This window comes from Bubalus bubalis, chromosome 22 (assembly GCF_019923935.1).
Source record: "Bubalus bubalis isolate 160015118507 breed Murrah chromosome 22, NDDB_SH_1, whole genome shotgun sequence".
NCBI lineage: Eukaryota > Metazoa > Chordata > Mammalia > Artiodactyla > Bovidae > Bubalus > Bubalus bubalis.
Genome location: NC_059178.1, coordinates 601,358 through 615,692, shown reverse-complemented (window position 1 = coordinate 615,692; position 14,335 = coordinate 601,358). Strand labels below are relative to the sequence as shown.

The 14,335-nt window shown below is 50.7% G+C and overlaps 1 protein-coding gene across 2 annotated transcripts in view; it reads right to left on the bottom strand.

Moving 5' to 3' along the window:
• KDSR (3-ketodihydrosphingosine reductase) overlaps positions 1 to 14,335 on the bottom strand; it is a 41,398-nt gene that overhangs the window by 12,049 nt on the left and 15,014 nt on the right. For both annotated transcript variants that reach the window (XM_025273633.3, XM_025273632.3), the window contains exons 6-7: positions 12,197 to 12,388; positions 2,539 to 2,622 (exon numbers count right to left, since the gene is read on the bottom strand). In XM_025273633.3, coding sequence (XP_025129418.3) covers positions 2,539 to 2,622; positions 12,197 to 12,388 — 276 coding nt within the window. The remainder of the gene's footprint in view (positions 1 to 2,538; positions 2,623 to 12,196; positions 12,389 to 14,335) is intronic.

The window sequence follows — 14,335 nt, the reverse complement described above, 5'->3', positions numbered from 1 at the left end:
TCAAAACTTAAGCCTTAAATGGTATGAAACGATTAATTTTATTTACCATGTGGGCTTGAAAAAATAAAATAAAAACCAGAACATATTTCCTTAAGATAGAAAAGCGTAGAGCTCATACAAGTCAAGTGTTTCTTGATGAACCTGAATTAAGAGAAAAGTCCTCTTGAAGGTGCCACCACTCTCCCACGTCCCCAGGCCAGCACGACCACGTGTGGCCAGACCCCGGCAGAGGCAAAGGCTCTGTGCGCCCTCTACAGGACTCACGGAGCAAGGCTGAAGTTCATCTACCCACAGAAGTCAGCCCAACATCTTAGCCAAGGAAAAACAAAAAGCAATTTAACATCAAAATCAAATCTTCAAGGGGAAACCACCACCTGTTGTCAGCTCTGGCTTCTACCTAAAAGACCACTTATCAAATGTTGCAAATCTGCTTAGCAGATTTCCCTTATTTTAAAACAGGGCATTCACGTTAACTTGATTTCTTTGAAATAGTAGTCATTTTAGGAAGCAGAGTCAGAAAGAAATGAATGGGGGAAAGGCTTCTAAACCACAGACATCCTTCTGGAAATATACATCCTTCTGGCAACATACAGCCATGGGCGGCAGTGCTAGGTTTATGAGGTGCGGATTCACACTTCCTGAGAATCGCTACAAAAGAGAGGAAAACCAGAAACGACAAGCTCAAGAGGGGAAGTTCTGACTGATTCCTTTCTTCCCCACTCTGCTTGCTCAGAGAGTGCCTACTACGTGTCAAGGCAGGTTCACATGAACAAAGCACAGAGCCTGCTTTCGGCTCGGGATGACTGACAGTCACTGTATTACTGTTTAAGTCCAGAGGCGGGAAAACAGCGAAGAACAAGGCCAGGGCGGAGGACGGTGAGCATCCCGCGGGAGGGACGCTCAGACACAGCACGTCAGGGGAGTCCTCTCCAGGATGACAGCTACACGGAGACGAAAAGAAGCACAGGAGGAAGATCCACGTGGACACCCAGAGAGAGGGCGGCCAGAGTGCAGCCCACACGTGGGGTCGGCCGGCAGGCGCAGGGGGCAGACGGAGCCCCTGCGCGGGAGGCCTGGAAGAGGAGAAATCGCGGAGGGCGGGTGGCCGGGGTCTAGACGGGGTCCCAAACGGCTCAAGGCCCCTGGCTTCTACTCCCAGCATGCTGGGAGCCCGGGGAGCCGCACACTGCAGAGTGCCATCAACACCAACATACGGCATTTAATTCTAACTTCAAATTAAATAAAATGAGACATTCCGTGTCTCGGTCCCACTAGCTGTATGGCAAGTGTTTAACAGCCACAATGTGACTGCATTAGAGAGCTGCAGACATAGATCATTTCCACCATTCCAGAACATTTTATTAGACCATGCTGCACAAGAGTTTTTGATCTTTTGTGGTTTTGGATTGTTTTTTTTTAAGTTTTGCTTTTTGGCTTTTTACTTACAAGAGGGGTTTGCACAGGGGAGTGACAAAAGCTGACTTGTCCTTTAAAAGGATCACCAGCTATGCTATGAAAAAGACTCCAGCGGGGCAAGAACCAGGAGTAGGCGGACCAAGTTGAAGACCATTAGAACAGTTCAGGGGAAAATACCGGCAACTCACACTGCTGGGATGGTAGTGGCATCTGCAGTTTAAAGAAAAGTCCGACTGGGGATAGGTCCTGAGAGCGGAGCCCAGGCTGGCGTGAGAGGGGGCATCGAGGCTGGCTTCAGGGCTTCCAGCCTGAGCAGCTGTGGGAATGGCGGGCACCAGAAACGAGATGGAAAATCGTAAGCGGGAACGAGAGGGAATTAAAGTGCTGTTTTGAAATGTTACATCTGAGGTGGCCATTAGACCTCCAGGCAGAGACAATGGATTAGCAACCACTTCAAGTCCTTAAATGAAATTAAGTCCAGAGGAGAAAATATTATCAGTAAAGAGTATTATGTGTCATGCTAAGTCAGTAAGTCATGTCGGACTCTTGGTGACCCTGTGGACTGGAGCCTGCCAGGCTCCTCTGTCCATGGACTTCTCCCCCGCCCAGGGATCGAACCCGTGTCTCTTAAGCCTCCTGCATCGGCAGGCCAGTTGTTACCACTGGTGTCACCTGGGAAGCCGAAGACCATTAACTTGTTAGATAAAACTACAAGCTATACTCTGCATCAGAAAGAAAACACTGCATTCATTACATCAAGCCCGAAGACTTAGCAATAATGGCCTCTGAAAACAGGGTCAAACCAGGACTTTCCTCCTGGTCCAGTGGTTAGGACTCAACGCTTCCACTGCGGGGGCCTGGGTTCAATCCCTAGTTTGGGAACTAAGATTCCCACACACTGTGCGGCATTGCCAAAAAATAACAAAGAAAATAGGGCTATAGCCCCCAAGATTTCAAATGAAAGTTCCAGAAAGTTCTGAGGCCTCTTGCAAGCACATAAGTTGAAAGAAGCTCAATTTTCTGATGAAAATGCCTGCAAGCTGAAGGGCGGTAAAACAGAAAACAGGAAAAGGGGTTTCTAACGTTCAAGACTGGAAACGGGGCACAGAGAGGCATACTCACCTTGGTTTGGTTTTCTTTTGCAAACCCAGGGGTGTCCGTGTCTGGTGGGTAGGCAACTGTGACATACACATTGTAAGGCTTCACCTGCATTTCAGAGACAACATCGGGAACTTTAGTAAAACAAGACACACTTTCACACCCTCCCTTATCAACCCACACTGGCTGCCAGGCAGACATTCCGCACGCGGCCCTGATTTTCTCAAAAGGTAGTGAGACCAACAGGCTGGTTCTGTAGAGGAGCGGTGTGTATGTGTGCAGTCATGCTGACCCCTTGAGACCCCGTGGACTGCAGTCCTGCCAGGCTCCTCTGTCCATGGGATTCTCCAGGCAAGAGTACGGGAGGGGGTTGCCATTTCCTTCTCCAGGGGATCTTTCTGACCCAGGGATAGAACCTGTATCTCTGGTGTCTCCTGCATTGTAGGCGGGTTCTTTCCCTGCTGAGACACCAGAGAAGCCCCTACCACTGGCTGAATCAGGAAACTCTTGGCCCTGAAGATCATTTAGAAATAAAGTTAAAGAGCTCACCAGAGCCTCTATTCCAGAAATCAGCTGGCCCTGAGCTACAGAGGTTCGCTCGCCTCCTTCTAAGGTTCTTTCGCTCCCACTGACCAGGGCCTGGAAGTTGCCGTGAGGACAGCAAACGGTGCTAAAAGGAAGCCTGCTCGTCCCCAAACCCCGACCCCCACCCCAAGCACTCAGCACGGCAGCCGTGGCCACGGGCAAGTCTGTCCCTCGGCCATCCGGCTGCAAAGCTGCTCTCCTTCACGGTGCTTCTCAAACTGCCGCTCTGCTCATCTCACCTACGATACAGGCTGAGACCATTCAAACCCCTCCCCTCTGCCCCAGACCCAGGTGGAGAGTGACTCCATCCCGAGAGTCAGCTGGCCCAGGAGTCCCCACCACCAGGGAGGGCTCAGGGCTCACCTCTTCAGCAAACATGGTGCTCCTTGGGGCTTCCCCCAGGTCAGACCAGGACCACCTCACCCGCATCTAAACGCGGAAACTCCTTCCCAGCTCCTCTTCCAGCACCCCTGCCCGATCTTGAACAGGATCCCAGGCTTGGTTCCCTCTCTAACGCGTCTCCCCCCTGGAACCTCTCCACTCAGAATACACTGATGACCCCCAAGGTCGTCCTGCCGCCCGGCCGGGACACAGCGCCCCATGGACCCCTGCTGCACACCCCTGCAGCTCAGTGATGCTAATGGGGGTGATTCAAACCTTCGGAACCTTGGCCACGACTCTGCTTGCTCCTGGCCCACTGCTGAGTCCCACGGGAACACCAAGGGGACCCAGACAGGCACTGGTCCTGAGGGAGGCCCCGCGCGTTTCAAGGAGGCCGACAGGTGAGTCACATGACACCTCGGAGCACTCTGGGGCCTGTCTGACATCCAGCCTTTTCTCTCCCTGCTTCCCTTCGTGATGCAGTCCTGCAGGCTGAGGAAGGAGCTGCAGGGGCAGGGCAGCTGAACCGCTCAGCCTGGGAGGGGCACTAGCAAGGGACACGGTCCCCACTGGCTGGGCCCTGGACTCCCAGGCGTGAGACGCACTTGCTTAGCGTCATGGGGTGGGCAGCCCCAAGGCCCAGCTCGTAACGGCTCTGGACTCGGGCCAGGCAGGGAGGCTGATGAGCAAGCAATTTCTCTTCCACTTGTTTTCATGATAGCGACTTGAGAAAGTGCCTCCCACGGCCCTGCCCTTCGCTGGGCACAGACAGGAGGAAACACCGCTGTCATCAAAAAGCAAGTCAGTGAGCGGCAATCGGACAGCCCACCCGAAGCCTGAAGTTGGCGGCTCAGGCATGGCCGCTGCAGAGGTAGTGCTCCTGTCCCCCACGATGGGCCAGGACGGTGGGGCTGTGAGCTCCATGGCAGGATGTCAGGGGCCAGGACGGTGGGGCTGTAAGCTCCATGGCAGGATGTCAGGGGCCAGGACGGTGGGGCTGTGAGCTCCATGGCAGGATGTCAGGGGCCAGGACGGTGGGGCTGTAAGCTCCATGGCAGGATGTCAGGGGCCAGGACGGTGGGGCTGTAAGCTCCATGGCAGGATGTCAGAGCGGCGTTTCTCCAACTCAAGGTTATGGCTGAGCTGCCAGAAGAGCTTACCGCTTTTCAGAACAGCTTCTTCCCAGGGGTGGGGTTGGGAGAAACCAGTCCAACCCCTTTCTGAGTACTGGTATCCTCGGTATAATCCTGGAGCCAGATGACCCTCTCAGCCTATGGCTGGATACCTCCAGTGGCTACGAACTTAACCACTGTATTTATTTATTTGAATGTCTGTTTATTTATTTGGCTGTGCCAAATCTCAGGGCTTCCATGGGGACTCAGACAGTAAAGAATTCGCCTGCAATGCAGGAGCGGAGAAGCCAATGGCACCCCACTCCAGTACTCTTGCCTGGAAAATCCATGGAGGGAGGAGCCTGGTGGGCTGCAGTCCGTGGGGTCGCTAAGAGTCAGACACGACTAAGTGACTTCACTTTCACTTTTCACTTTCATTCACTGGAGAAGGAAATGGCAACCCACTCCAGTGTTCTTGCCTGGAGAATCCCAGGGACGGGGGAGCCTGGTGGGCTGCCGTCTATGGGGTCACGCGGAGTCGGACACGACTGAAGCGACTTAGCAGCAGCAGCAGCAGCAATGCAGGAGACCTGGGTTTGATCACCTGGTTGGGAAGATCCCCTGGAGAAGGGAATGGCGACTCACTCTAGTGTTCTTGCCTGGAAAATCCCACGGGCAGACGAGCCTGGCGGGCTAGGGTCCATGGGGTTGCAAAGAGTCGGACCCAACTGAGAGACAAACACACTTTCCCCTACATTGGGAGCTCTGAGTCTTAGCCACTGGACCACCAGGGAAGTCCCCATTGTATTTATTTATCCAACAAGTGAAAGTGAGACAGTTAGACAGCATCACTGACTCAATGGCCGTGAGTCCACGAGCGAACTCCAGGAGACCATGGAGGACAAGAGACCCTGGCGCATCTCGACGGTGGGGTTGCAAGAGCTGGACACAACTAAGCGACTGAACAACAGCAACAACCCAACAGATACTTGCTGCATTATTTCTATGCCCTCATGGAGCTTACAGGCAGTGGAAACTCCTGGTTAAATAATCTGTTAAAATCTAAATAAACTAACTCTGGTTGTGGTTTAGTCACTCAGTCGTGTCCGACTCTTTGTGAATCCCTGGACTGTAGCCCACCAGGCTCTGCTGTCCATGGGATTCTCCAGGCAAGAACACTGGAGACGGTAGCCATTTCCTCCTCCAAGGGATCTTCCCGACCCAGGATCAAACCCAGGTCTTCTGTGCTGGAGGTGATGTCCTGCACTGCAGGCAGATTCTTTACCATCTGAGCCACCAGGGATCAGATCAGATCAGTCGCTCAGTCGTGTCCGACTCTTTGCGACCCCATGAATCGCAGCACGCCAGGCCTCCCTGTCCATCACCAACTCCTGGAGTTCACTCAGACTCACGTCCATCGAGTCAGTGATGCCATCCAGCCATCTCATCCTCTGTCGTCCCCTTCTCCTCCTGCCCCCAATCCCTCCCAGCATCAGAGTCTTTTCCATTGAGTCAACTCTTCGCATGAGGTGGCCAAAGTACTGGAGTTTCAGCTTTAGCATCATTCCTTCCAAAGAAATCCCAGGGCTGATCTCCTTCAGAATGGACTGGTTGGATCCACCAGGGAAGCCCCCCAAAATTAACTCCGCATCTTGATTTAATTAACTACAGTAAGTCCCCTACATACAGATGAGCTGCACTCTAAGCGAGTTTGCTTAAATGCAATTTGTTCCTAAGTCCAACGATGTTAGCCCAGGTGCCCAACCCACACAATCGGCTCTGCAGTGCTGTACTGTAATAGGTATATAATAGTTTTCAAAAATTATACATAAAAAAATAAAACATTTTAAATCTAACAGTACAGTACCTTGAAAAGTACTGAAGTGCAGTACAACAGCTGGCTTACAGGGGCTGGCACTGCGTGAACCGCAAGGAGCGTCTCTGACTGGAGGGGTGAGAAGGGGCGGGAGACGGCAGGGCTGAAGGATCGTCAGCAGGAGGGGACGGAGGGCCAGGGACAGCCTCGCTCACGACGTGCGGACCAGATGCACCAAAGGCACATTCGCGTCTCTGAAAGTTCACAGCTTGAAGCTTCGCATGTAGGGGACACATCAACCCCCGACCCCGGCAGAAAAGGAAACGAGGGTGCTGTGGCCTCACTGGTTCTTGCTAAGACAGTGCTGACCCCTCAGGACCACTTCTGCGAAAAATTTAAGCCAGGACCGCACTGATTCTCTGTTGCAGACTGTTAGCCACTGTCTGCGTCTCCCTGGTCCTGCTGACCAACTCTTCTCTCCTCTCCGCCCCAGGTCTGCCTGGTCCTGCCCTACCATCATTTCCTCCCTTCCACCTGGCCTCAGTCTCAGAGATGCCCACTTACTCAGGACCCAATTCATTACCCAAATAATTTCACCTAAAGGTGCACTGTTCCTCATCCCATCAAAGCAAAGACAAGGGCAGAGAGCAGGGAGGAGCTTTCTGGGGGTCCGGGGTGAAGACCCTGCCTCCAATGCAAGGTCTCAGTCCCATCCCTGCTTGGGCAACTGCGATCCCTCGTGTCGCGGGGCAGTGAGCCCGAGCTGCAACCACTGAGCCTGTGGGCTGCAACCAGAGAGCCCTCCATGAAGCCTGAGCTGCAGCCACTGAGCCTGTGAGCTGCAACCAGAAAGCCCTCGTGCTACAGCTAAGAACCAACACAGCCAAACAAAGTAACAAACAACCATTAAAAAAGAAAAGCGAAGACGGAGACCCGGGAGCTGGAAAAAGCATTAGAGCTGCTGACAGTGAAGCTCAGAACTTAAGCTTCAGCTTCTTTTTGAGCAGGAAAAGATGAGGGAGGGGGTGGGGGTGATCAGGAGCAGGGACATGGAAAGCAGGGCACCTAGCTTTCTTTTATTTGGTCTTTGCTGCCGTATCTTCAGCTACTCCCACCTCAAAAGTCTGCTTTCCTAAAAGAACAACTTCTAAAATCTTTAAGTGATGTCTTTACACCTAAAAGACTGAGTTTAAAAAAGAAAGCAAAAAAATGCCAACAAAGCATTCTTTCAAATTTAGTCATTGCACATAAAGCATTTCTAGATCCAACTCTAGTTTAGGGAGCAAGAGTGTGGTGGAGAAAGACTTAAGAGTTTATTAAACCAGAAACAATAATCACAGGCAATTAGAGCCTGAAGTATAGAACGTTTCATTCACAAAGAGCACAAAACCACCTTGGCTAAACAGACCAACAAGAACACAGCAGTGTAAGCTGGAAAGGAAACAACCGTATTGGTGGAAGTTCTGCTATGAACATGCTAGATTTTGATGACTGAACTTACTTCCCCTCAACTCTATTTTCCACGGTACATGTTGATTTTAGTTTTTGCTTACATGAGGACATTTTATTTTAATAGAGTCCAAATATGGAGCAAAGGTAAGCCGCTTGGTAAGTCCAGACCGGCCACTTGCAGCCTGTGAATCACACATGTCACTGAGAGACTTCGGAGACTCGCCCAGAAGGGCAGCTCCTGTCTCTTCCCTCTTATTTATTAGCTTCTTCCTTCCACCCAAAAGGGAACCAGGCCACGCAGATCAGACATGTGCCCTGAGTGACTCCTGGAGTCCTTCTGCGAGACAGACTTGGGGACAGAAAGCCCTCATACACGCCTTTCAATCCCAAAACGTGCCTTCTCCTGCTGGGTTTCTGAGACCAAAGGGAAGAGCTGAGGCAACCCTGACCTAAATTACAGACACATCATAGAGCAGGCAGGGAGCGGGAAGGCAGGACCAAAAGGCACAGACTTTGCTACTATTTCTGTTACAAAGTCATGATGTGGCTTTGAGCAACTGGACAGAGTTTTGGAAAACTCAGTTTTATTATCTAGAAGGCTACACAAGGACATCTGCCTCATGTATCTCAGGAAACTGTTATAAAAGAAGATGGTTATTCATAGAGGGATATATCAAAGTGAAAGCTACACAAGAAATTACTTGTGTTCTTGTTGGAAGTTTCACAGCCATATGTGCCCCACTGGCTAAGCATATGTTACAAAGACCTCTTATCAACTAAGCGTATCAAGGACGTTGATGAAAACGAAATTTGTGGCTGATTCCTGTGGGAGGAGATGGGCACAGCGTGCTGGTCCCAAAGAGGCTGGTGGGGACTCCCACTGACCCAGGACCTGTCTGTCACACGAGCTCATCCAGCGTCAGGGCAGCATGGCACTCTGCTCGGCACCACCCAGGGCTCTCTGGGGGCTTTCTGAATCAGAGGTCGGCCAGCTATGGCCTGAGGACCAAATCTGGCCCTTTACCTGTTTCTATGAATAAAGCTTTATTGGCACACATCCATACCTGTTTATTTAAACCACCACAAGGCTGCTTTCCTGCTGCCAGAAGAGATCTGAGTAGTTGCAACAGGCACCATCTAGCCCTCAAAGGCTAAAATATTCACTCCGGTGCTTTGGGCGGGGGGGGAGTACCCATTCCTAATCTAAATCATGAAATGAGATCCTCAAACCACACTCTTACTATAAGAGGATTGCTGCTGCTGTTTAGTCGCTAAGTCGTGTTCAACTCTCTGCGACCCCATGGACTGCAGCCCGCCAGGCTCCTCTGTCCATGGGATTTCCCAGGCAAGCATACTGGAGTGGGTTGCCATTTCCTTCTCCATTAAGAGAAACGGCCACAATTAATTTTCTTCTGGGCTTTTCACATCATGAGGTAGTGTTTCATTTCAGTACACAGTTGACCCCTGAACAACATGGAGGTCAAAGGCACTGACTCCCTGGGTGACCCTATTTTAAAATCCACATTTAGCCTTCCAAGGGGCCCACCACACCCACGGCACAGCATCTGAGGATTCAACCAACCTCAGATCAGGTAGCTCTATCATCTTTATTGGAAGAAAGCCATTCACAAGTGGACCTGTGCAGTTCAAATCTACGATGTTCAAGGTCAACTACATATAGAATTAGAAAGAATTTCACCTTAGAGCACATGGTTTTGGAAAGATCCGTGCAGTGCTCTCTAAGCACCCCCGGTGGCTGCAGCACAGAGCGGGGGGAGCTGCACACGCCTGACAGGCGTCGACTGGACGCTGACCCCAAACACCCTCCTTCCACGACACGCTCACTAACTATGAAGATACAAAGCATGCCCGTTCATCAGTATTTCTTTAGGATATTAAAACATAAGTATCAGGAGAGCCAAGTGCAATTTTTAGTCCAAGTCTTATTCTCAGTTTTACCAACAAGGATGATGAGATCAAGTCAAATGATTTGTCTAAAAACTGAGAGCTACACAGTAGCTCTTCCCTCACACACATACTCATCTTATTAGTCAGGCCAGGTGGCTCAGTGGCAGAGAATCTGCCTGCCAACGCAGGAGATGCAGGAGATGCAAGTTCAATCCCTGGGTCAGGAAGACCCCCTGAAGGAGGAAATGGCAACCCACCCCAGTATTCTTGCCTGGGAAATCCCCATGGACAGCAGAGCCTGGTGGGCTACAGTCCAAAGGTTCCCAAGAGTCGGACACAACTGAACACCTGAATACACATGCATAAAGGAAGGATCGTTTCATTAAAGGAATATCTTTAAAGAATGTTAAAGAACAATGACAAAAAAAGGAACAAAGTATCTGGTTACCCTTATGCATACTCACACAGTATTAGGTTAATACAGTCACAGCTTACTGGGATTTTTAAAATTATTTATTTATTATTATTATTTTCTAATCAAGGTGCATCTTCCTTGTTTTTATTCACTTTTCGGCCGCCTGTACAGCATGTGGAACTCCCCCAACCGTGTTGAATGGTTGTTGAACCCATATTGCCTGCAGTGGGAGCCTGGAGTCTTAACCACTGGAAAACCAGGGAAGTCTGACATAGTTACTTTATTGTATTTTACTTTATTGCACTTTATAGATACTGCATTTTTTACTAATTGAAGGTTTGAGCTTCCCAAGTGGCGAGAGTGGTAAACAACCTACCTGCCAATGCAGGAGATATTAGAGACGAGGGTTCAATCCCTGAGTCAGGAAGATCCCCTGGAGGAGAGCACGGGAACCCCCTCCAGTGTCCTTGCCTGGAGAATCCCATGCACAGAGGAGCCTGGTGAGCTACAGTCTATGGAGTTGCACAGAGTCACACATGGCTGAAGTGACTTAGCACTCATGCATAAATACTGCATTTTTTACCAAATGAATGTCTGTGGCAACCTTGCATTGAGCAAGTCTACTGGCATCAGTTTTCCAACAGAAGCTGCTCACTTCATGACTCTGTGACACATTTGTTAATTCTCCCAATATTTCAAACATTTCATCACGACTATATTTGTTACGGTGATCTGTGATCAGTGATCTTTGATGTTACTACTGAGGACTCACTGCAGGCTCAGAAGACGGTTAACACTTTTGAGCAATACAGTATTTCTAACTTGAGAACGTGTATAGTTCCTTTCAATGCTGTTGCACACTTAACAGCACACCGCGGTGTAAACACAGCCTTCCCGTGCGCCGAAGACCAAGCATTCATGTGACTCCTTTATTGTGATACTCACCTTACTGCAGATGTCTGAAACACAAGAGCTCTGCCATCTGCCCACAATACTATGAAGATGTTAGTACTGCTAAGTTAGGTTCAGTTGCTCAGTCATGTCTGACTCTTTGTGACCCCATGGACTGCAGCACGCCAGGCTTCCCTGTCCATCACCAACTCCCGTCAAACTCAGGTCCATTGAGTCGGTGATGCCATCCAATCATCTCACCCTCTGTCATCCCCTTCTCTTCCCACCTTCAATCTTTCCCAGCATCAGGGTCTTTTCAAATGAGTTAGTTCTTCGCATCAGGTGGCCAAAGTATTGGAGTTTCAGCTTCAGCATCAGTCCTTCCAATGAATATTCAGGACTGATTTCCTTTAGGATGGAATAGCTGGAGCTCCTTGCAGTCCAAGAGACTCTCAAGAGTCTTCTCCAACACCACAGTTCAGAAGCAAAGTGCATATTAAATTAAGCAAGCCAAATACCTCACAGCCATCTTGCTTCTGTCAACACCTATCATCTTTTATGCAATGAAAACAGGGTAACTGCAAATTCAAGGGGTGGAGTCAATTCTCTTACACTGAAGACAGATCTATGAAGTCCTAGTTTCAAAGTACGGATGAGAGCTGGACCATAAAGAAGGCTGAGCGCCAGAGAATTGACGCTTCTGAACTGTGGTGTTGGAGAAGACTCTTGAGAGTCCCTTAGACTGCAAGGAGATCCAACCAGTCCATCCTAAAGGAGATCAGTCCTGGGCGTTCATTGGAGGGACTGATGTTGAGGCTGAAACTCCAATACTTTGGCCACCTGATGCGAAGAGCTGACTCGTTGGAAAAGACCCTGATGCTGGGAAAGATTGAGGGCAGGAGAAGGGGACGACAGAGGATGAGATGGTTGGATGGCATCATCGACTCAATGGACATGGGTTTGGGTGGATTCCAGGAGATGGTGATGGACAGGGAGGCCTGGCGTGCTGCAGTTCATGGGGTTGCAAAGAGTCAGACATGACTGAGCGACTGAACTGAAGTGAAAGGGGAACACATCCCCCTGGGCTGAAAGGAATCAACGTAAAAGTGAAGACGCTCTTACCTCCATCTGCAAAGCCTCCGCCAGTCCCCTGAGGGCGAACTTGGATGAAGAGTACGCTGTGTAACCAAACAGGCCCAGCTGCCCGGCCTGGGAAGACAGGAAGACGACCCTGCCCATGCGGCGTTCCTTCATGGTGGCGATCACGGCCCGGCTGGGGTACACGCTGCCCAGGTAGTTGATGCTCATCAGCCTCTGCAAGGAACAAAGAGGCCTGGAGCCTGAGCAGGGCACACACCACGGGCACCTGCCCTGGGTCACCGGTGCACCTGCGCCCCTCAGGTACCCTGCCCCAAGTCACTGGCGCGCCCCTTGGGTACCCGCCCTGGGTCACCAGAGCACCCTTCGGGCACCTGCCCCGGGTCGCCAGTGCGCCCCACAGGCACCTGCCCCGGGTCACCGGCACGCTCCTCGGGCACCCGCCCCGAGCCGGAGCCCGGGTAACCGGGCGCTCAGCGGAGCTGCTGAACAAACAGGAACTAAAGGGTCCCGGAAGTGACCGTGACACACACGGCTGCCTGCTGGGCTGTTTCTTTGCTTTCTCGCTCCTTCTTCTTTGCTGCCATGCAGCTGCTTCACAATGTCGCTGTTTCTACTGTACAAGAGAGGGAATCAGCTCCGTGCAAACGCACATCCCGCCCCTCTGGGTCATCACAGAGCGCCGAGCTCACTCCCTGGCCTACAGCCTCCCACTCCGCGTTTACACAGGGCGGTGCGCACACCCATCAGTCTCAGCCTCCCAGTTCACGCCCCTCCCCTGTGTCCGCCCGTGGGAGCCTGTTTCAATCTCCTGCTTCACTCTAGCCGCACGTTCTCACGACAGCACTTAGGTCTGTGCTGAAGCTGGACAAAATGAGTCTTCTCCTTGGAAAAAGCACGCTGCACGGTGCAGGTAGTCCTTCTGAAAGACACTTTGAGCAAAGAGCTTCTAAATACCTCCTGCCCTGTTAGTTCTAAGTGACAGAGAGACCACAGAGGCCAGGACAGGGGTTAAGAGCGCCGACTGCAGGGCCGGGCTCTACCAGTCACACCTATTTGATGATGAACAGCAAAGCTGGACACTCTGCTTAATTCCTCCACAAAAACTGGGTTCACACGGTGTGATCTCACAGGCCTGCGGCAAGGACTGAAAGAGGAGGCAGAAGGTAGGCCCCTCCCCGCCCCCCCGCAGTAACTACCCAGGGCCTGTGGGCTCTGGTGACGGGGGAGGACACGCACGGGTACCAAGGGTCTCCTTTGCCCTCGTCCTGGAAACTCTGAAAAACTTTTACACTTTCAACCTGAAAATCTCATGATACTATATTACAATGCTTCTACATTAAAAGTCTTATAAAAAAAACTAGGTCTATCACCATGTGCATATAAAGCAGAAAAAATAATAGAGGCTCCCAGGTGGAACCCCTGCCTCCTCCGTGTCCTGCTGAGCTATCAGGGAAGCCCTCCAGGTGGCGCTAGAGGCACAGCACCCGCCGCAACGCAGGCGACTAGGAGACAAGGTTGGATCCCTGGGCCGGGAAGATGCCCCTGGAGGAGGGCGTGGGAACCCACTCCAGTATTCCTGCCTGGAGAATCCCATGGACAGAGGAGCCTGGTGGGCTCCAGTCCGTGGGGTCGTGAAGAGTCAGATGTGACTGAAGCAACTTAGCAGGCACACACTACATCTATTAAAGCAATTAAAGTTAACACCTTCCACAAAGAAAATCTCAGGCTTCACTGGTGAATTCTACCAAGCATTTAAGGAAAAATTCTTCCAGAAAACTGAAAAGGAGGGACTATTCCTCTACTGATGCTATGAGGCCAAAAAGTAACACAAAACCAAAAAGTAACATTACAAAACGCTACAGCTGATATCCCTCAAGAACACAGAAAGGATAACACATCCTGACCAAAGGAGGTTTATCCCAGGAACACAAGGCTGGAAACATCTGGAAATTAGTCAGTGTAATTCACCATATTAACACACTATTTGACGATGAAAAGAACGCTATGGTCACCCAGCAGAGGCAGGAAAAGCACCTGAGAAAATTAAACACCCATTTCATACAAAAACTCTCAGCAAAGTAGGATAAACTGCTAAACTTGGTAAAGGGCATCTACCAAAAATAAACAAACAAAACCAAAGCTAACATCATACTTAAAAGA